This window comes from Arachis stenosperma, chromosome 10, assembly GCF_014773155.1.
Source record: "Arachis stenosperma cultivar V10309 chromosome 10, arast.V10309.gnm1.PFL2, whole genome shotgun sequence".
In the NCBI taxonomy this organism is placed as follows: domain Eukaryota; kingdom Viridiplantae; phylum Streptophyta; class Magnoliopsida; order Fabales; family Fabaceae; genus Arachis; species Arachis stenosperma.
In genome coordinates, this window is record NC_080386.1 from 126,339,563 (window position 1) to 126,362,263 (window position 22,701).

The 22,701-nt window shown below is 31.5% G+C and overlaps 3 protein-coding genes across 4 annotated transcripts; 1 reads left to right on the forward strand and 2 right to left on the reverse strand.

Annotated features, from left to right (window-relative positions):
* The first annotated feature begins 7,298 nt into the window (after positions 1–7,298).
* LOC130954929 (uncharacterized) lies at positions 7,299–10,746 on the forward strand. 2 transcript variants are annotated; one of them, XR_009076516.1, is made up of 3 exons: positions 7,299–8,004; positions 9,564–10,060; positions 10,531–10,746. XR_009076516.1 is itself a non-coding variant. In XM_057881698.1 (2 exons), exons 1-2 carry the CDS (start codon positions 7,489–7,491, stop codon positions 10,005–10,007), a joined length of 960 nt encoding a protein of 319 aa, XP_057737681.1. In that variant the 5' UTR covers positions 7,299–7,488; the 3' UTR covers positions 10,008–10,422. The 2 variants fall into 2 exon arrangements, 1 of the variants encoding a protein (XP_057737681.1); XM_057881698.1 differs by lacking the exon at positions 10,531–10,746 and having other exon boundaries at positions 9,564–10,422.
* LOC130954930 (early nodulin-like protein 19) lies at positions 10,415–11,748 on the reverse strand. Its single transcript, XM_057881699.1, has 2 exons — positions 11,562–11,748; positions 10,415–11,035 (listed from the first exon to the last, which is right to left on the reverse strand). Exons 1-2 carry the CDS (start codon positions 11,746–11,748, stop codon positions 10,524–10,526), a joined length of 699 nt encoding a protein of 232 aa, XP_057737682.1. The 3' UTR covers positions 10,415–10,523.
* An 887-nt stretch (positions 11,749–12,635) lies between these two features.
* On the reverse strand, positions 12,636–15,238 carry LOC130954839 (early nodulin-like protein 19). Its single transcript, XM_057881613.1, has 2 exons — positions 14,974–15,238; positions 12,636–13,570 (listed from the first exon to the last, which is right to left on the reverse strand). Exons 1-2 carry the CDS (start codon positions 15,146–15,148, stop codon positions 13,230–13,232), a joined length of 516 nt encoding a protein of 171 aa, XP_057737596.1. The 5' UTR covers positions 15,149–15,238; the 3' UTR covers positions 12,636–13,229.
* Positions 15,239–22,701: the final 7,463 nt, after the last annotated feature.

Genomic DNA, 22,701 nt, shown 5'->3' on the forward strand with positions numbered 1-22,701 from the left:
TTTTATCACACAACTACTAGTTCCACCATAACCTATATAATTTTTTGGGCTAGCTTACATAAACATGTGCCTAATAATAATGAGCCCATAAAAAATTACATAAAACAATGTTTGCACTAATAATTCTCACTAAACAAACTCACATAAACCACATTAACAAGAACAATCCAAATGCATGTGAACATAATAGTGGAAGAGGCAGAGTATTGAGAAGGTGCTGATGGGGATGCAGTTGCAAGAATGGGGGCAGGTTGGTCTTTTCTCTCATCTTTGGCAACAACGTTGATGGCAACTCTCATTTGATGGAAGCAGTATCCTCCGCTGGAGAGGAAGTAGTAGGCCCTCGGCTCCGTCAAATGGACCACGTCGCGGCCGCCACGTGTCACGTTCTTAATGAAATCTCTGTCTATGCATTTCTCGTAGCTTGTCTTGTTCACTTCCAGCACGTTGTAGTATCGCTTGTCAAAATAGAATACTATTTGATTTTGTTAAAAGATATTTAATAAAAAAAATGGTTAGTTAATATTTAATAACAATACTTAATTAGTTGAATGTTAATAATGCAAGACAAATTAACTAGTGTTATAATGTATTAAAATAATTAGCATGTCAGATGCATAAAATATATCAAATTCTCTGTCTATTGATCCTAATTATATATGTGGCGATTTGGTTCGTGCTTTTGTGACAGTTTTCTAAAATGATTTGCAACAGTTAAAAAAAGAGTCGTAAAAATATTTTTGTGTGTATCTCATGCATGCATTTTTTTTTTTTTTGGTATGGAAAGTTAAAGTAGCATTATTCTTATCGTTTTCAAAGGGAGATTCTTATTTTCCCTTTTATTCATCCTTCTGCTGTTGTGATTTTGTGTTTCTCTTGACTCAATGACTTTAACTTTTTATCTTTTTATCTCTTGAGTAAAGTAATAAATAAATTCCTAAAAATTTAGGCTAAAAAAAATACAATAAAATTTTCTAGAATAATAAATATAGCCATATTATTTTTAAATTAATTCTTATAATTAGAATAAAAAATTTTAATTTAAATTAACTTGTTTATGTTTACTATTATAAAGAATTTCATTAATACTTTTTAAAAACAATCCCACTACGTTATCAACATCATATCTGTCAATTTCTGCCAACTCTTATTTCTAACTGTGTTTAATGGAAGTATCTTTGTAGATGTGTCTAATAAAAATGTCTTTTTTATGGCTGTGTTTAATAGAAATGTCTTTATAGATATATTTTTTGGATGTGTCTCTTTATATATATGTTTAAAATATAATAATTAACTATTGTTGGTAATAAATTGGCAGATAATATGTTGGTACCCTATACTTTTCTTTTTAAAAAAAATTATTTATTTAAAATATATAAATTTTTAAAAGTTTATTTCTCATTTTACTCTTTTCTTTTTTACTAATAAGTTATGAATGCACTTTATTATTTAAATACTATGTTTTATTGGAATGTAGAGTGCATTTTGCTATTCTAGGCTTTTTATCTAATCATCAATTCTTTAATTTTTAGTTTTAATTTCTTGATCAGGAGTTACCTAATTTCTTGCATATATGCAACACCACTTAAATAGCAATGTTTTCTGAATATACCAAAAAGTAAAAGGGTAACCTATTTTTCTTTTTCTTCTCCCTTTAATAAATATGAGTGGCAGCCTTACTTAGCTTGGCCAATACTCCAGTCCCAAAGTTCATGAAATTATGATATATTAAAAATAGATATAATGGTAAAGATTTAATAAGATTATTATTTTTTCATTCTATTATTGTGCCAAAGAAAACTCATTTTCCATGTATTAAGCAAATAAATTTTTTTTCCCAATGTCACAAGTCACAACTCACAAGCTATTTTTGTTTTAAATAAACAAACTAGGCAAGTATAACTAGCATAAACAAAATGGGGGAAATTAAAGGAATTTGTTTTTCTCTAAAAAAGAAAAATATATGTTTGTGAGTTTTATCTTTAGAGAAGAAGAAAAAATAATTGTTTTCTAAAAAAAGGTTTAAACAGTCAAATAGAATCTTTTGTCTCTCTTATCTTCTTTTTATATTCATGATTCATGAAAAGAGAACTAAAATATTGTATGTGATAAAAATTAAATATGAAGAAATAAAGAAATTAAATATATACTATTATACATTTTAGAAGAGGATATATGATTGAGGTGAAATTAAATTTGTGATACAAGTATTAGAGGCAACATCAAATTTAACTCAGCTTCTTGTTACTTAATTACTCTTGCAACCCTCAAATTTCATGAAATACCCACATGACATACACAAGAAATTAAACATATTAATTAAAGGATTGGAAAATAAATAAATAAATAATTAAGAGAGAAACAGAGAAATTAAATGTAAATTTAATTACTTACTAAGCCAATCACCAACATAAACAGTCTTCTCATGAGCAAACCAATCAGTGTAGTTGACATCAGGACGCCATCCTTTAGAACCTCCAACCCTATGGAGGTCTTCTCCCATCACAGTCATCGCCGTCACCGCCACCACCGTAGCCACCGCCGCTGCCGCCATCTTATCAAACCGCAACTTCTCCATCATTTCCTCTCTTCCTAAACAAACCAAAATTCCAATTGTGAAAGTGTATATATATGTGTGTAGTGCGAACAAAAAGTGTAATATGAGAATAAAAGAGTGCAAGGGCCATACATAGACACATATAAGGCGTTTTGTAACTGTAATTAACATGTGATATTCCTGAGTGTGTAATTGGAGAGATAGTCACAGTCAGCATTACATTTACACATCATGAAAAGTGTTTAGATCTTTTGTCCGTTATATTTAGTGATCAATTGGGTTGCATGGTCTACTCCTATTTCTTAACTCTTGAATATTTTATTACTCCTTTTTTATCTATGCATAGTATTTAACTCCATACATTTAATGTTAAATAAGTAAGTATGACTTTTGAATAAAAATTGTTAGTGTTGCAAGTGTGAGGAATGCGTGAATTTAGTCCCACATAAAAAAAATAAGAAAAAGTAAAGAGTTTATAAGAAGAGAGATCAATTAATTTGACATTCTAAAATTTTGAATTGAATAATGTGGTATCTTTTTATCTTATATTTTCAATTGTTTGATTCCTCTTTCATAATAATTTTATTTATTAGTTTATGGAAGAAGTTTAATTATGGCTCAATTGAAATAATTAGATTTTTATAAAATAATATATAAAATTATAAATAAACACAAAATATATAAATATATTCTAATATAAATCTAAAAAATATATTCATAATTAAAATTATAACATTAATTAAAAATCTCATTTAAATATACAAACTAGTAATACAACAGCAAAATTAAATATGAATATACTCTAATGTAAATTTTAGAAAATACACAAATACCAAATATATATGACTAGCGTAACTCTAATCGCAGTACTCCTCTTTTCGTGGAAAATAGAAACAACAGCCGCAACATTATGTGACTCCCTCACAGGGGTGGCAAAGCGGGTTGGCCCGTCTCAACCCATCCCGCCCCGCCTAAGCCCGTCCCATAAACGGGGCGGACTGGCCCGCCCCACTAACTAAAATGGGTTCAAAATGCTAGTCCGCTCCGCTTTATGGCGGATTGGCGGGTTGGCGGGCTAGCCCGTTTGACTCTTTTTTATTTTTTTTTTTGAAAAATAAAATTCATTAAAATTAACCAAAAATAATAATTAAAAAATCAAATACAAATAAAAAATAATCAAATTATAATATAATTTTTTTTACTATTTTTTTAACTTCAACAAAATTGTTTAAAATAATATTTGTCAATAGAATCATCTTTATTTTAAAAAATAAGTCACATAATTTGAGTATATATGCGAAATTGTAAAATAAAATAAATAAAGTTAATAACTAAAAGAAGAATAAAAACAAAAAATGAAAAAAAAGTGTTTAAAAATTCTATAATTATTAATGTTGTAATAGTAATCACTCTTTTATTTAATAAAAAAAATAAAAATAAAAGTCTTCGGCCCGACGAGCCAGCCCGCCCCGCCCCCGCCAAAACCCGCCAATTTTGCGGTGCGGGTTTGGCGGGTTTTCCTAATTTGGCGGACTCCAAATCCTAAACCGACCCGCTTTTTTAGCGGGTTTAGCGGATCGGTCCGACGGACTCGACCCGTTTTGCCACCCCTACTCCCTCAAAACTTCAACCAATGTTCAGCTCCAGCAGCAATGGGCGACAACGTGACTCCCTCACTCCCTGGCCTTTGTTTTTGCTAACTCTCTCTCTCTTTCCTTCATCACTCTCAATATTATGGCAAATTTGAAAAGTTTCAAAAGTAATTTTTTTGAATTTTTGACTCATGAAAAATAATAATATTAATAATTGATGCAATTTTTAAAATTAAATTGTAATTTTCTAAAAAATTATTTAAGAATTTATAGATAAGTTAAAAAAATAACTTCTCTCATAATATTACTATTTTTTATCATATTTCTATAAAATAACTACTTTTAGAATTAAAAATCCAACCACAAAATAACTTATTTATAAACTATTTTTAATATAGCTATTTATTGTTTAAGCTATTTTTTCAAAATGAGCTTAATAAGTTGTTTACCCAAATTGAGCATATATCATGCCTGATTGCTATTGCATTTGATGATTAAATCCGTCTCTCAATATTATTTATTTTTTCTTTTTTTTTTGTCATGAACGATTTTTGGTAATTTTTTAGGGATAAGTATTGTTTTGGTCCCTCACGTTGAGGGTCGGAATCGAATCCGTCCCTGATGTATATTTTGATTTAAAATCATCCTTAAAGTCGTATTTGAATTTAAAATCGTCCTTTTATTTTTTTTGGACAAAAATACCCTCACCACTACCAGCACAATTACCTCCTCCACCACCACCACCAACACCAACACCACCACCACCACCACAACCACAACCACCACTACTACTACCACCACCACTACCACCACCACCACCACCACCAACCAACCAACAAACAGCACCAACACCAAACAGAAACAGAAAGCAAGAAAGCAGGAAACAACACCAAACAAAAAACAAAAACAACAAAGCAGAAGCAAGAAAGCAGAAGCAAGGCGAGGCGGCGAGAAGGTGAGGCAGAGGCGGCGAGGCGGCAAGACAGAGGCGGCGAGGCAGAGGCAGAGGCGGCGATGGGACCACTACGCGATCTCCAACGACGACGGGACCACCACGGCGACGGCGGCTCCAAGCTTCGCCGCCGCCGTCCCCCTCCCCCTCTCCCCTTCCCCCTCCCCCTCCTCCTCCTCCCCCTCTCTCCTTCCCCTCACCCCCATTCCCACCCCGCGTCCTTTCCCCTTCCCCCACCCCACTGCGCGTCCTTTCCCCTTTCCCCTTTCGCCGCCGCCCTCCCCCTCCCCCTCTCCCCCCTCCTCCTCCCCTCTCCCCTTCCCCCCACCCCACCCGCGCGTCCTTTTCTCCTTCCCCCTTCGCCGCTGCCATCCCCCTCCCCCCTTTCCCTTTCCCCTTCGCCGCCGCCGTCCCCCTCCCCTCTTCCCTTCCCCCACCCCGAACCCGCGTTCCCTTCATTTTCTTCCTCTTCTTCTCCGGCTTTTTCCACTTCCACTCCTCCCTCTCTTCGCCGCTGGCGCCGTCCCCCTCCCCGTCCCCTTTCCCCCTTCCCCCTTCCCCCTTCCCCCTTCCCCTTCCCCTTCCCTCCCCCTTCGTATACCCTTTTCTCCCCCCACCGAATACGTTTTCTTTTATTTTTTTTAAATTTTATAATATTTTTATTATAGGGGTAGTTTAAGAATAAATTAAAAAAATTTATTAGAAAAGGACGATTTTAAATTCAAATATGTCTTTAAGGATGATTTTAAATAAAAATATACATTAGGGACGGATTTGATTCCGACCCTCGACGTGAGGGACCAAAACAATACTTATCCCTATTTTTTTATGGAAAAATATAGGTAGACAATGAAAATATTAAACAAAGTGAATAATGGATATATCGGATGTTCAATTTACTAAGTGTACTGATAGTTATCCTAATATTAAGATTTAGGTAAATAATTTGAAGGTGTAATGTGTTTTTACTTTATTGAATCAATTTTGTGGCTCATTGTTCACAAAAGCCATTATCTACCTAATAAAATCATTTTTATATATATATAAACGCGTCGTTTAATAAAAACCACCTGGATTCGATTTCACCGGCTTCTAGACGATTTTGTAAATTTTTTTCGGTCTAAAAAGTAAACAATTTTGCTTATAAATCATCCGTCCCTGATTAAAAATATAAAAAGTAAAAAAAGACAAATATTTAGTTTTTTATATCATAAAAAAATTAATTTTAATATACTATTTGTTTCGGCCCAGCGCATCAGTAACCCGAGTCTGTATATGAGCTACCGACTCAACGGGTTGTTCGACTCGAGTTAGGAGGTGATCTGCCTTCACCTCTTCCTCCACGTGGAACTTGGCCAGTTAGCAGAAGCTTTCAGGAAGGTGGGTCTAGTCAAAGGGGCCCACCTGAATACGGACTATAAGAAGGGAGGGACCTACCCCTTCTCACAGGTATGTCACCTACTCCAACCCTTAACATCGCCTTTTATACGGATAATGACTTAAGCGTCGGAGTTCTTGCAAATGGCCCCACCATATCGCTTTTTCGTGGATCTCAGCACGCAACCTCCTCCTTTCTCGTAACTCGTGCCTAGATTCCAACCCTCTCGAACCTCTGCTCCAACATCCGTTTGTCCGGATCCAGCATACACCCGAACATACGAATACTATTGATGTGAATCAGTTTTATGACTTATATCTATATATTTAATTATATATTATTATATCATTAAAGATGATTATTATTATTTTATTGATTACATGAATAATTATTTTAAAAAACAAATATATGATTAGTGACACCGGGACGTAACAATTTTACTATGGTAAAAATAGTCATAAATTTATTTTGGTTGGCCAAGTTAAGGATGCATTTTTTACTGTCAAAGAGCCTAAAGAAAAATAAATACGCAACTTATTTCATATTCAAATAAATTTTAACTATATTTCATAAATAAAAAGTACATGAGTTATTTATAATAGTGAAAAAAAAAAATTTCATAACTTAAATGATATGAGATTAATATATAACACAAAATTCACTATTTTAAACAATATTAAATTTATATTTTTTTATTACAATTAACTAATATAATTAACCTATTAACTGTAGCTGCTCCTACGTCAATTAGGACTCTGTAAATAACCTATCAAAATAAAATTCAGTGTTACTTGTTTCTATGCAAAGAGCATTTTCCTTTCCAAAAAATCGCCCAAGAGTCCAAGACACAGAAAAACAAAGAAAGCCCGCCAAACCACGGCAAAACCCCCGGGCCGGCAAAAAGGGAGGGAAAACCAAGCAGCAAAAATTGAAGTTCGCTTCTCTCAAGTTTGAACTCTGAAGTCTTATTATCCCATCCCCTTTCTCGCGCGCACTTCACTGCCTCTCCATGAAGTTCAAGGCATTCCTAACCGACAACGGCGTCTATCTCCTCGAGAAGCGCTTCCTCCCTGCACTCGACAAACTCGGCAAGACCTGCCACGTGTACCTCACGCGCGACCATGCCGCCTTCCTCCACAACCTCCTCAACGGCCACGGTCTCCACTCCGTCGCGCAGTTCCGCCGCGAAGCCCTCTTCGACGACTACCGCATCTCCAGCCAGAACGACGACCGCATCGCCTTCGCCGTCGACGTCTCCCTCCTCCACCGCGCTGTCCGCAGCGCCGCCACCGTCTGCTGCGGCTCCTCCTCCGACGGCAGCAATAATCGCCTCCAGATCAAGCTCGTCAAGAAGCTTCCACCGAATTGCACGCAGCCGATGCCGTTCTTGACGTTTGAGACGCGCGGGTACAAGTCGGCGGTTATTCATGACGTTCCGATCTCGAAGCCGCTGTCGAGGACTCAGGTTTTGGAGCTTCAGAGTGCACTTGAAACAGCGCAGGATCTGCCTCAGACTCTTGTTCAGGTAGTTATGAGTGAAATCTCTTTGTTTTGTGGTTCTTTAATTTGTATTCGCGATTCAGTCTAGTACCTGAAATCTGTAAAATTCATGTGATGACTTCAGTTATGAATGGGTTAATGATCATGTAGGAACCGGTAGATACACTTGTGAATCATTTTAGTCTCTGTTAAGTTTTGACGAGTCAAAATAGTCTTGTAAGTAACAAATGTGAGGCCTAAGGGACTATTTTGACTTCTTAAAACTTCGGAAACTAAAATTACTTACTCATTTACTTATAGAGAATAGAGACCAAATATAATCAATTGTGAAACTGTGATTGCATACTCTTATTTAGGTAGTGATGAGTAAGATCTCGTTGGTTCTTTTAATTTGTATCTGCATTTCATTTTAGTCCCTGAAGTTAATCCGAGCTCTAGGATGTAAAAGATCGACGCCAAGAGAGGTAGCCATGGTTTTTTAATCCAAATGACTTGGGTTCTTGGCCTTAGGGTTTGGATACTGATGACAAGAAAACACGTGAAGAGTGTAATGGTGATTAGTTGAATAGCGTTTGACAACTCTGAAGACTAAGTAATTAATTTCTTAATGTTAGGGATCATCAAATGGAAGCACAATTTTAAAGAAGCTTTATACACTCATGGCTGACGTTTGTAAAAGGCTAGTTGAGCTAGCTTGATGAGTTAAATATTAGTTATTAGTTTAGTCTGACTTTAGTTAGTTAAGTGTTAGCTAGCTTCAATTTTCATGTCAGTCTTTGATAATTTTAAGACATTTACAAGTTCTTTGTATTTGATTTCCTAGTCAAGTTAATCTTAGACATTATATTCAGTAAGTCAAATTAGTTCCCTAAAGTGAAGGGCAATTTGATGCAGAAGAAAGTGTCAGAGACTTCAAAAGAGCTAGTATTCTAACAGATGATTACAATTTCAGAGAATAGTGTGAGAAGCTGTTATGTATATAAGCCATCTATTCATCTTCTTATGGATTTGAGTTCCCAAAAACTCGGGCACAGAGGCAAATCTAATATCCATAGTTAAATTAAAATTTGGTTAGTATTAGTTAGATATTAATTCAGTTTATTGACTCTTAATAGTTAGTTATTTTCTGGGTTTGATACAAATCTTGTTTATTTATGCACCTTTACTCATCTTTTTTGCCTTGATTGGCATTAGTTAGATGTTAATTAATTCTAGTTAGTTATAGTTACTACTTTTAAATATTTATTGTAAACATTTTTAATCATTCAGTGAGTTTAGGATTTCATATAAATAAATAAGAAAAAAAAAGAAAAGACTCTGCATTTTGCCTGAACTGTTTTTTAATCATCTCTATACAATGCTATCATATTTGTAACTATCACCAGTAGCGGCAGCATCCTTAGAGGACAGTTAGAATGTTTTGATGAGTTTGTTTAGCATTAGTTAGAGTTAGCTACTTGAGATGGTTTATTTGGACACACGTAAGTAGTTAGTTACTTCCTCTTATTCCATGTAAGTCAGGCCATTTCAGTTCTCATTTTATCTCAGTGCCCTATGTCACTCATGCCATGTTTGATAACATAGGCACCGGATTTGGTTCAATTGCAAAACTTTGTGGATCGGATGAAGTATTTGGGTGATTCACTGAATGTCTTCATTAGTAAGTATGGTGATCTGCATGTTGAAGTTTCGGCAACACTGATCAGTCTAGGTGCTGAGTTCCGGAAATTGATGGTCATTGGAGAGAAAGCAGATGCTCCAGCTGAAGATCAAAATCTCAGTGCTCAGTCAAGGTCATCAAGGTCGATTTTGAGAGGTGATGGTCAATCCGTGCAAGTGAGTGTAAAGCACTTTGCCAAGAGTCTCCAGTGTCACTTGGCCAAACCAGATTGCGCCTTCTATGGGATTGCACCGCAGGGCAGTTGTTTGACAGTGATATTCCAATTCTTTATTCCGGGTACTCACCAGACTGATAAATCAATCAGTTTGCATTGCAGGCTTCCTGTACTTGACCCTGGTTCCAGTTGAACAACAGTTTTCATGCTGAGCATAATTACTTGTTTCTGAGCTTAGGTATTCAGGTAAACCATTTTTTATATTCAACATATGCTTGTGACTGCTACAAATCTTTTTCTGTCTATTTTGTCTATGATTTAGTACTATCTGAGATTCTGCGCTGCACTTTGCATTACATTAGGAAAAGTTGATTAGATGAGTGTGTACATAACAATTGCTGTTGTAAGCTTTTAACTGGAATATCTTCTTGATGTCTTGTGTCTAGATGTTTATGTTAAATCTAGTAATACGATGGATTGACAATCTAGATATCGGAGGAAATTTTGGGAGCTAAATTGGAATTCTAACAGATTTTAAGGAACAGATTATTTCTCTATGCACAATTAAAGTTGGACAATTATTTCTATTAGAATGCAGGAATATATTTTCAGCAATGAAACAACTAATGAACCATTTATTTTGAGGTCAACAACCATTATCCCCGTGAAAGCCAAAAATTACCATTATGAAAGACAACTTATTTTATTTCTAACAGAAATGAATGAATGTATCCCAAGTTGCCCCAATGGCAAAGACAACAGCCATGAGAAGAACCTGGGTTCTTGAGGACAATGTTGGTGCTCCACCCCTTTCTGGGGAAAATGTTGGTGCTCCAGTCTCTGCTGGGGGCTGTGGCGGACTTGTTGCCTTGGCTATTGTTGGGGGTAATGCTGATGCTGGTGCTCTGATCTCTACCGGGGGCTGTGCCAGTGTTGGTGCTTCAGCTATTGCTGGGGGTAATGTTGGTGCATCAGCCATTTGTGAGTCATCCTCCTTTGGTGGAGTTGGCAGGTTCTCAACATGGATAGCTACCTTCATGCCTTTAAAGCAGAACCCTCCTTTGCCACTGATGAAGTAGTAGTTTCGAGTCACGTTTAATGGAACATCATCTCTTCCGGCACCGGTGGTCCAATTGTGAAGAGGGTGATCAGAATTGCATTTTTCATAGTCTTTCTTGTTCACCTCTAGTACATCTATCTGGTTCCTATCGTACACAAAAACTTGAAAGCAAAATAATTAGTGAGGTGCAAGATGAACGTAAATTGGAAAAAGAAATGGAAGTTACAACCACTAGAAACAAAGATTAGAAGTTAATAAGAACTATAATTAGACTAATCAAATTTTTTCTTTTAATTACTTTTCATGTTATAATGACTAATTACTTTTCATAGTCTTTCCTTTTTCTTCCTTAGTCAACAACATAGATTTGATGCAAGGTTCAAAGATTTAAAATAAGAAAACCAAAAAAGCTCGAGATACAACCAACTTGGTCAGTGACATTAGCAACTTCAGCTTATACCATTATCATGCTTGAATTCAGATCAAGCCCATAGAGAAGCAAAAAGTTTCAAAACTTCAAATCCACTCTCACCAAGTTCGTGACATGTATTGTGCATTAAGGTAATCAAAGCAAATGGTTGGATTTAAATCATGAAAGAGTAGCTTCTATTATGATTCAAATTTGTACTACTATTGGATTTTAAATTCATATAGACACACACTATAAAGAGAGAGTTTGAGTCTTACATAGCCAGTCACCATTGTAGAAATGCTTTCCCTTCACCCAAATACTGTAATTGACATTAGAGTTCCAACCCATGTTGTCTCCTACTAACCACCGTTTCGCGGAGGCCTCCGGCAACATGACAAGCACAGCAAAGACCATAAACAGTAGCACCATGGCTGGTGAGCTAGATGCTAACATCCTCTTCATATCTCTCCAAGGCTTTGTAGTAGAAATTATTAGAATTTAGAAACTTTATTAACACAGTCTGGAATACATGCATATATATTGCTTATTTAGCCTTTGATTAACCCATTGACTTTGTACATGTACATAATTAAATCTCAACTTGTGGCACTTCATTAATGGCACCAAGGTATTTATTTATTTTATGATAAATGGCCTCTTGTCTAAGTCAAATGCTTGTTTGTCTTTGAGAGGAAGAGTTTGGGGTTGGAAGCAATTAATCTAGTGATCCTATAAGTTAACTATGACTATGACTATATATGACTATCATTCTCATAGATGTTGGCTAAATATCAACCAGCCACAGTACTGTTTTGAAACTTATTATATTAGATTCTTCTTCTACTTGTCTCTTTTTCTTTTCTCTCTCTCTTTTTTTTTTCCCGTTATTTTGCATGCTATTTGAGTGCAGATGCTATTAACATTTATGAGACAATAGAATTGAGTTGCACAAGATCAGATGAATAAATATAAAGAACCACGAAATATTTTTCTTTGATCCAGAAATATATATATATGAAAGTATATCTCTAAAATCACCACAAGAATGAGACTAACCTCTTTTTTTTTTTTTCATGACATCATATAAAGCTTATAGAAATTAAAAGTTTTAAAGTTTAATTCTTGTTGATCCCAAAAGAAATAAAAAAAAGTCTATGCTAAAAATTCACATAAATCCAAAAGAAATTCTTGCGCGAGAAAATGCATTGTATATATATAAAACCAATAATAACACTAATGTGGAATCAATTAAGGTACTATATCATAATTCTCTAACTAAAGATCTTAGATTTAAGTCCTTAAAAAATATAGCAAGTATGGTATAGTAAATTGGGATAAACGCATTCATCTTTTTGAAGTTCAATTGAGGTACACTTTTGAATTGGAGGAACCTCTCCATTAATATAATCTCGAGAATTCACTCATGATGGGTTCAAAAGCCTAGAATTGATGGTTGGTAAAACGTAAGGATGCTGTTTCAACTTTCAACATGGTCCCTTCATTTCAGACAAAAAAGAAATACACACCCACATGGATCCACATAACATAAGGTCCTATAATCAATTATTATTGGTCCTAGACAAGAAAAAAAAAATCATTCATTCCCGCAATTTCCGCATTTGAATTCTCCAAATTAGTTAAAAATGCCACCAATTTCTGCCTTCTGCTGGACAACACATGAACATAGCACAAATACAATATAATGCCTTCTTTTTTCTCTTTTTTGAAAATTTAAGAAAACACCAAACACTACCTAACAATTGAAACAAAAACAATCACCCTTCCTTGAAAGTTGAACCTCCATTTTAAGGTCAAACTACTAATTTCACCAAGTAACCAACAATACTTCTTGGTAAAAAAATAACAAAGATTAATTTTTTTTAAAAAAAAATGTGGAGCACAAAGTTCTTGTCGGATTTTGACTATACCATTCACCAAGTTAGCTACCAAAGATGAATGAATGTGTCCCATGCCGCCCCAACGGCGAAGACAACGGGCAACAGAACAACCTGGCTTCTCGAGTACAACGCCGGTGGTGCTCCAGCTACTTCTGGGGAAGCCTTTGGTGGCGGCGGCAGGTTCTCGACATGGATAGCTAGCTTCATGCCACCAAAGCAGAATCCCTTGCCACTGATGAAGTAGTAGTTTCGAGTCACGTTTAATGGAACGACGTCTCTTCCGGCACCGGTGGTCCAATTGTGAAGAGGGTGATCAGAATTGCATTTTTCGTAGTCTGTCTTGTTCACCTCTAGAACATTCATTTGGTTTCTATCATACACAAAGACTGAAAAAGTAAAATAATCAAGTTAGTATCATGTTAAAGGTACATCAAGTTATGATATAGCATCTTAAAAAAAAAATTCTAGACAATTCTCCTAAATATTAAATATACCCTAAAAATTTGTCCTTTTTTTGTCATTTGGTATTATTAATATGGAGACACATTAGCTAACCCCTATAATATCTTTAGCAATTTAGAGGATAATAAGTTAGGAAGAATCAATAATGTTTGGGAGACAATAAAAAATCAGCCTAAATAGCCCAAAGTTACCTTATTTAGCATTCATTAATTATCGCTAGAATAATTGTATAATTTTAAATGTGATAAGTGTGTAATTGTGGATGTTATAAGCATGAAATTGTGAATGTTAAGTTAAATAAAGTAACTTTGGTTATTGTCTCCCTATCATTATAGGATTGGAACTTGAAATTAGAGAGTTCATTGCATTTGCAAACAAGTGTTTGGTGTGCGTGTGCTTACATTTGTATAAATCTAACCGAAATTAAGACCCTAATGAGTAATGACAAATCAATCTTACATAACTTTCAAGAATGTATTAATAATTTAAGAATCAAGAGACAATGAAAAATCTTTGTTTTGAATTGTGCTTTCCACCTCACTTACAAAGTGAATTAATAAATTGGGAAGCCTTTTTTACTTTATTTTTGGTTGGCATGATAGTAACTAATAATAATAATAATCCAAAAATAGCAAAAGTTGCTTTGAACTAAAACAGATCTGTGATGTGAATTTCTTTTTTATTTATTTATGTTACACAATCCAGAAACTTCATGGATTAAGTTAAAATAACAAGAATTGAAGAAATGAACAAGCAAGCAAAGTTTTCAGATCTGAGTATGCAGAACAAATCAGCTAAAGGGAAAAGAAAGATCTAAACACTGTTCTTTTCATTTCCTCTTCTTTTTTTCCCCTTCCATTCTCATTTACATTCCTTGAAAGAAAAAGGGCAAGTAAGAAGAATGGAGAAAGAGAAATCACAATGGCATTACCTTCAAAACTCAAATTCTCATTGCAAATTCACATAGCTAAAACAATTATCAATCCTTGAATTTCATAGTCAAGTAAGTAACACACAGATTTGATACATACAACATAAGGCTCAAATATGAATCAAAAGAAATAATAACAACAATAAAACAGAAAAACCCAAAATCTCAAAAAGATTATCCAATAAAACTACTTGGGTCCACATACAACACTATCCAAAAAAAAATTAAGTAGCATAATGAAGCAAAAGCTGAAAACTTTAGCATATACCAAGCTCAAATTGGTTCAGATCCAGTCCATACAGGAAACAAAGATTGAAACTTTGAAATCAAACACACAAACTCAACAACACACATATATATATAGAGAGAGAAAAGTTTGATTCTTTTTGTTCTTACATAGCCAATCACCATTGTAGAAATGCTTTCCCTTGGCCCAATTAGTGTAGTTGACACCATAGCTAGAGGACCAACCCATGTTATCACCAACAAGCCATCTCTTAGCAGAAGCTTCAGGAACCATAACAATGAAAGCAAAAGCAACAAACACAAGAAGCAACAGAACCCTCTTCATCTTCTTTGTTCTTCTTTGCTCTTTGTTCTTCAGTGTTCTAAAGACACCCACCCAAGAAAGAAGCAGAAGCAATAGTGGTTTTGTTTCTACAATGTTCTTCTTTTTGGCCTTATAAGGAAAACGATTTTGGTTCTTTTTACTGTTTTTTTTTTTTTGTTTTTATTTAATATATTGTCACTGTGGGATACTCACTTTGGTTTTGTTTATTTAATTTATTTATTTTGAATTGCAAAATTTAAAGGGTGGTTGCTTACAACTTACAAGATCTAATTACACACTTCAGCGGCCATTAATATTTTATCACAATAATATATGGAGAAAATTTCGCCACTTTCTAAGTTAGCTTCTTTTATTTTAGAAGAACAACATTTTATTTTTCTACAAATTACCTTATATATTTTTTTAAAAAGAATGTAGATTTTTTATTCAAAATTTTCATCATTATACTATTTCTAATGGTCATGGTTTAAATCTTCTAGAGTACTAGACACTCTACTTCTCATTATTAGGCTCATATTTATTTAACATGTTATTTTTTAAACATAAATATCAAACTTGCAACAAAACATATAATGTCTAAATTGTACTTAAACTAATCATATATATATAAATAAAGTGTTCAATACTTCAATGTTATTATTTTTTCATAATAGTAAAATATATTTTTTATTTTTAAAATTTGTCAAAAATTTTAAAAATATTTTTAAGTTTATTTTGTTTTAAAATCTCTTATACCTAAATTTTTAAAAAATTTAGAACTAATCTAGTAATAATGTATGACAATTATATCTGATTTACTTGTATTAAAAATTATTTTTGTAAAATTATTGCTAAATTCATTTTAAATTTTAAAAAAAGTTAATTATTAAGAATATATTTAATACAAATAAAAAAAATTTAGAACAAAATTAAACAAAATAAAATTTAAAAATATTTTAAAATTTTTTAACAAATTTTAAAAACAAAAAATATACTTTACTCTTCTTTTTAAATAAGTTAGCAATCACTATTAAGTATATCTAAAATGATGAAATATTAGTGGAAGAAGTTAAGTGCAGTTGTTGCTAACTAGATCTAGAATGTCTCAATTGCTCATTATTTTCATCCTAGCATGTTGAGAAAATATGGGCGATGTCTTAGTTACTTGTTTCAAAAGAAAGTTGGAATTTTAATTAAATGTTCTTTTTTTTCTCGTACAATCAAATGATTCAACGTAGTCATTATTATAAAGTAATTATTTTGGTATCCTTCAAAAGTTAAAAGTTAAAAAGTTAAAAGATAAATTATCATTTATTGTATATTATTACATGATAAGTTAATTATACATCTAACACATGAAATAAGGCTTTTTTACAGAAATACGCATGTAAAATTTTTTAATTTTCGCATATGTGAAAATATTTCTCAAAATATGCAGGACTATTTTTAGGATGACGATCCACGCCATTCTATTTCTGGCATGGTAGTCACTAAATGGAAGGACCATTTCACTTAGTGTAGGCACGAAATAAAAAATTCATTTCAAATGTGGCAGAAACGAAATGGACAAACCAAATCAGGGACAGCAGACACAAATTGCAAGTACGACAATAGTGATGCATCTCATCAATGTCAATCTGAGTAAACAAAAATACAAAATAATACATTTTGTCAGTCAAAAAGGAAGTAAGGAACACAAAAACAAAAATATTTTAAGTAACGACGGAATTGCTGATAAACCTGTCTCTAAAAACCCATCCATAGCTGGTTATACTGCTCTGTACGTTCTCGCAATTCAGCCTGCAATGACTGGTTTGTTGTTGATTGAAAAACATCTATCTCACGAACACGGTTTATGGGCTTGGGCTTCTCTCAATTGTTCATCTTTATACATTACGGTCTCTTGAGCTACTCTGTGCTAAAAATCACAAAGAAGTGTAAAGTAGCAGCTTTTCTAATAAACTTTTATCATAGAAACAAAGCACACAATGTAAACAGCCTTCCTGTTTCTGCAACTTAATAAGCTGTCTGTCTTTTTTTTTTTTAATATGTTCTTGAAGATCATATATTTATTTCGTATGCTGAGCTCTTTCACCTTCTGAATTATCACGCTCCCTTTTGCAAAGATTTTATCCATTGAAGCAGGTTGAAAGTTGAGAATAACCAATGTGTCATTTTTTCAACTAAAAACACAAGAATTTCCATACACATAGAAGAGTACAGGTATGTATCTTTTCATGACAGCAAAGTATATATAGAGAAGAAAAAATATGTAAGGTAATAAAAACATAAATGTTGATCAAAATTAAAAGAATGATACCTTTAAATTCTGAGAAAAAATGGAATCTATGTTAAACTATTGACAATGTAAAACATGATTACAATTTACATTCTAAAAAAGCCCTTGAATAATACATAAAAATTGAAAACATGATTATAGCAAAGTATTCCATTGCTTTGCCCATTTCGTGTGTGTCTGCATTGAGTTAGAACTATTTCGTGGCTGACTCAAGCAAAATGACAGTGCGTATTTGAGGAGGAAGATCAAACCGTACGTATATTAAGAATTAAAAAATTTTTCATGCGTATTCCAGTAAAAAAGCCTAAACGTAAAATAACTTTTTGCTTTTACTTTTACTTTTACTTAAAAATACTTCTTTCAAGTTTCAACTATACAAACAAACGACTCTCATTATAAAATAAATAACTAAATAAATAAATAAAAGCATTATTTTTTTATAAGTATACTTTTATAGAGATTAACATCATGGGACCTAAAAAGGAGAGAAGAAAAGTGGGTATCCTAGAACATTTTAATATTTTATACTCAACTTAATTAAGTGTAATCCTAACTGTTTAGCCTGGATTTTGCGCTTTATCAAAGTTATTAGTTAGATTGTACTCCCACTATCCATTAAAAAATTTGTCAAAAACCATGAACAAATCTACATTTTTAAATTGTTTGGTTTGGAAGATGGGAATTGTTGGGCAGAAGAAATACACTCATAAATCCCACCATATCAATGTATCATGAGGTTATTAGACACAATAATGTAATGGTAACAATCTTAATATATATATATTATATCACGTGCATACCAAAATATTAAGAAAAAAAACAATTAATGAAAAAAATAGACTCATTTAAGATTTGTTTAGACGCTATTTTTTAAAAAAAAATTTAATGATATTTTTAAAAAATAAAAGTGATTTTATGTCTAGATATTTTATATAAAAAATCTTTTTATTTATTAATTATATTTAGATAAAATAAAATAAAAATAATTTTTTTATTTATTATATAAAAAATATTTTTTTAAAAAAATCTTTTAAAAATATAAATGATAGTTTATCAAAAAATTTTTTTAATATTTTTATTTTTATTATTAAAAATTTGTTAAACATACTAAAAAATAAAAAAAATTATTAAATTTTTTTTATTGATTTAATGACGCCCAAATAAACACCGTCTTTCACTGTACTTAAAATAGAGTATCTTAAAGCAATGGAAGAAAAAAGAAATTGTGTTGGTATTCATTTGAAAAGCCGGCTGTCGAATTAATGAAGATATGGTTTTTAATGATAAACAGGTAGGCATATTATATTTGACAGATAGATCACTATTTATTAATATCATATATTTGATACTTTAAAATAATTTTATCTTTTGTATGTGTTTGTTCTGTTTGGGAAGGGAGCCATTTTAAGGACCACATTTGCTCTTCACTTGTTCTATCACCACCATTATATATTCTTGAAAAGTTTTGGACATAAAACTTAATTTTGGATCAATGCTCAATTTAATCTTTGTATTCATGCAGATAAGTAACTTAGGCTTTGTAGATTTAAATGACTTTTTTTTAGTAAATATTTAAAATGGTTTATCAAATTTTACTTATAAAATAATCTCTTAAATTTTTCTATGATTAAATTAAACAAGTATAGAAACCAACTTTTAATTAATGAAACATTAGTTAACTTTTTATTGTAAAATTATTTATTTATTTTATTTTTTGAAAAACTTAAAATTTAAAATAAAAATAATTTTTTTATATTGACCAAAAAAATTAGTTCTCTAATTAAATTCATTAAATTATTTCTCCAATTTCGATAACAAGAAACAAAAAATAAATGCGTGATTATTAAAAACAAAAACAACCATACTACATATTAGATATATATTAAAATCAGACATCAGTATAGAATATATATTAAAATATGAAATACATATTAAAAATAAATTAAATTATATATATATTTATATATAAATATATAATAACTAATTTTAGTAGTTGATTTTGACGTATAAATAAAAATAAAATTTTTTTATTTAAATAAAAAATTTTTTATTTACCAATTTAAATCGGAATATAAAAATTTATCAACTATATTTGTATGATTTTTTGTAACTGTACTAACAAAAATAAGAAGGATTTAGTTTTTTATTTTCACACATACAAAAATAGATCAATTTTTTTATATTTTTTAAATCACTGCCAGCGAAAATAACAAAAAAAAAGAGAGGAGAGAGATTTAAGGTAGAAAAAACAAAAAAGAATAGATTTCTTTTTTTTTTCATTTTTATTCGCATGCAGTAATTGAAAAAATGTGAGAGAAAAAAATTGAATTATTAAATCTTTTTTATATTTGCTGGCATAATCACAAAAAATAATACAAATATGATTTTTATCGTCTTAGACTGTAAAAATAAAATTAAATGTACAAATTGATAAATCTCTATATCTAAATTTAAATTGGCAAAAAAATTATTTAAATAAAAAAAACCCAAATAGAAAAGATCCCTTTTGAATGGTCATACTTTGACCGCATCCATGTGCATTTCCTTTTACAAAATAGACACAATTTGGGTGTTGTGAGTTGTGAGAAAAGATGAGAAACATGTATTCACTAAATCACCCTTTTATTGTTTGTTCCTACTTCCTACCAATGAGCATGGTCCACTCTTTCCTAAAGTCACAATATAATCCAACTACTACTTTGAAAAAAAGAAATTCAAACTTTCTCTATGTGTCTCTAAGGTTTTAGGCCTTGTTTGATTGAACTTTTAAAAAAGATTTTTTTTTTAGTTATTTTTTTAAAAAATTTTATAAAAAAATAAAAATAATTTTATATTTAAATATTTTATGTAAAAAAAATTTTTTATTTATCAATTAAGTTTGGGTATAACAATATAAAAATATTTTTTTTATTTATTATATGAAAAACATATTTTTTTTAAAAAAAATCTTTTAAAAAAAATGTAAATTACAATTTTTCAAATTTTTTTTAATTTTTTAATACTTTTATTTTTACTATTAAAAATATATCAAACACACTAAAAATAAAAAAAAATTTATTAAAAAATTTTTTTTATCAAAATAATAGCGCCAAACAAACACTTACTCTGTCTGCTCATATTTTGTTTGTATGAATTATCTGCTCATATTTTGCTTGTATGAATTATGATACGTGTATATAATATATACTAATTAATTAAGAAATCATAATGTTGTTGAAAGACCTATAAGAAGAGTGCAAATTTATACAAATATAAATATGGTGTGTCAATGTTATGGCAATGTCTTTTGTGTCTTCCTTTCATGGCATGCTCTCTTTTCTTGTTTATGGTAATGAATATTAATTATTGCTATGCATGGTGCAATTGGGCTTAATCTTTCTAGGTCCTATAGATTAATAATTTTCTCTTGGGGTTTAAGATATCTATGGAGCGATAAATTATAAGCTTTTTAATATGTTGCACCTGAATTTAAAATTTGGTGAAGATCAAATAATGAATAAGAATCTTTACATGTCGAGTATGTGAGTGTGTAGTATAAGTGAATTTGTGATATAATCATATAATGCCTAAATTTAAAAGTTGTCTAATATATCTTAAAAAAAAAAAATTCAAAACAACAAACTGTCTATGGAGTCTAAAAGATTTATGCCTAACTAAGCATTTTGATTGAATGGTAGACCTTTAGAGTAGAAGAATTATGTTTTTAGGTCATGGTTCATGAAGGATTCTAAAATATAAAAATATTTTTTATATTTTCTATCCAAAAGCCAATTAATCTGAGTCTAAGCATTTAATATCTTTCAAAGTTAATTAATCTAAACATCTTCAAAATTCTTTGAAGTTCATATTTTTTTTTAAATCGATGTATTTTTCTAAAAAATGACCTATTTAAATGATTTAACATGCAAACGCATTATATACATATTTCAAAAAATGTCTTTTTTTTAAGATATGCATTAAAATAATCCAACAACATACACACAACTACAAGTATTTCTCTTGCATCCTTAACTGCAGAATCAATGTATTAATTGAGATGTACCAAAAAGCAAGCATGAAAAGTTCATGACAGTGCTAGTCCTAGTCAGTAGTCACTTTGCTATAAGATACTATGCTTCATGCTAAAATTGCTTGCATCTATCTCAAAAGAAGAAAGAATGCACTCTACGTGCGTGCTCTTATAATACATTTAATTTAAGGCATTCTTATATGCTCTTGTTAATTTGTTATATACAACTTACACAATTATATATACTAATTATATGTTGAGTCGACCTAGTTTAACTCAGTTTATTTTAAATTAAAATCTTTAAAATAGATTAGATAAAATGTTTAGAACAGATCCGGATATAATTAAATCTGGCCCACACCACTAAGGCACTATTCTTATTTATATATAGAGTAAAGTATTATTTTGGTCTCCAATATTTAGACTAAGTCCTAATTTAGTCTCTAACATTTTAAACGTCCTATTTTATTTTCAAAAATTTTCAAATGTTCTATTTCAATTCCAAAACAATTTTAAATGGATTCAATATTGTCCCACCATTAAATTTAACACACAATTTGCATATAGCATTTGATTATGTAAGTAAAATCGATCCACTAACCTTCACTAATATAGAAGTTTTTATGATTGATTGTTACGATTTAGAGTTTTGAACAAAAAAAAAAATTTGAGGAGAAAAAAGTGTTACAAGAAAATTTTGGTTATATTTTTCTAACATATAAAAGAATATATGACTTAACTAGTAACCTTATTAATGCCCACATCACTTATTCTGTTAAAACAGAAATACGACATTTAAAACGTTAAAAATCAACTTAAAATTTGACCCAAACATTAAAACTAAAATAATCCCTTACCCATTTATATATGCTCTAAGAGCGTGCCAATATTTCTTTTGATGTAAAGGACATAGGTCTTCCATTTAGGCCTACTTATAAAATGAAAGCAGAAATGCTGCCTGATTAAAATTCAAAACCCTAAATGACCATAGTCATAATTACATGGTCCTAAAAGTAGGGGTGTCCATGGATCGGATCCGATCCGCATATCCGCGGTGTTTATCCGAATCCGATCCGAAAATTGCAGATATGGATCCGATCCGCAAGGCTTTCGGATCGGATTGGATCGGATCCGCACACTAATCGGATCGGATTGTGGATTTTGTGTTGGTATCCGCATATCCGCGTATCCGCAAAATTAAAGAAATAAATAAATAAATATTCTTTTTATGTTTTATTTCAATTAATAATTATCATATATGTTATA

Bases quoted from the DNA above. Each gene is read 5' to 3' on its own strand.
- LOC130954929 (XM_057881698.1), top strand. From the start codon at position 7,489: ATGAAGTTCAAGGCATTCCTAACCGACAACGGCGTCTATCTCCTCGAG. The intron at 8,005-9,563 runs GTAGTTATGAGT...TTGATAACATAG, and splicing joins TGCCTCAGACTCTTGTTCAG to GCACCGGATTTGGTTCAATT.
- LOC130954930 (XM_057881699.1), bottom strand. From the start codon at position 11,748: ATGAAGAGGATGTTAGCATCTAGCTCACCAGCCATGGTGCTACTGTTT. The intron at 11,036-11,561 runs GTAAGACTCAAA...TTTGCTTTCAAG, and splicing joins CTACAATGGTGACTGGCTAT to TTTTTGTGTACGATAGGAAC.
- LOC130954839 (XM_057881613.1), bottom strand. From the start codon at position 15,148: ATGAAGAGGGTTCTGTTGCTTCTTGTGTTTGTTGCTTTTGCTTTCATT. The intron at 13,571-14,973 runs GTAAGAACAAAA...TTACTTTTTCAG, and splicing joins CTACAATGGTGATTGGCTAT to TCTTTGTGTATGATAGAAAC.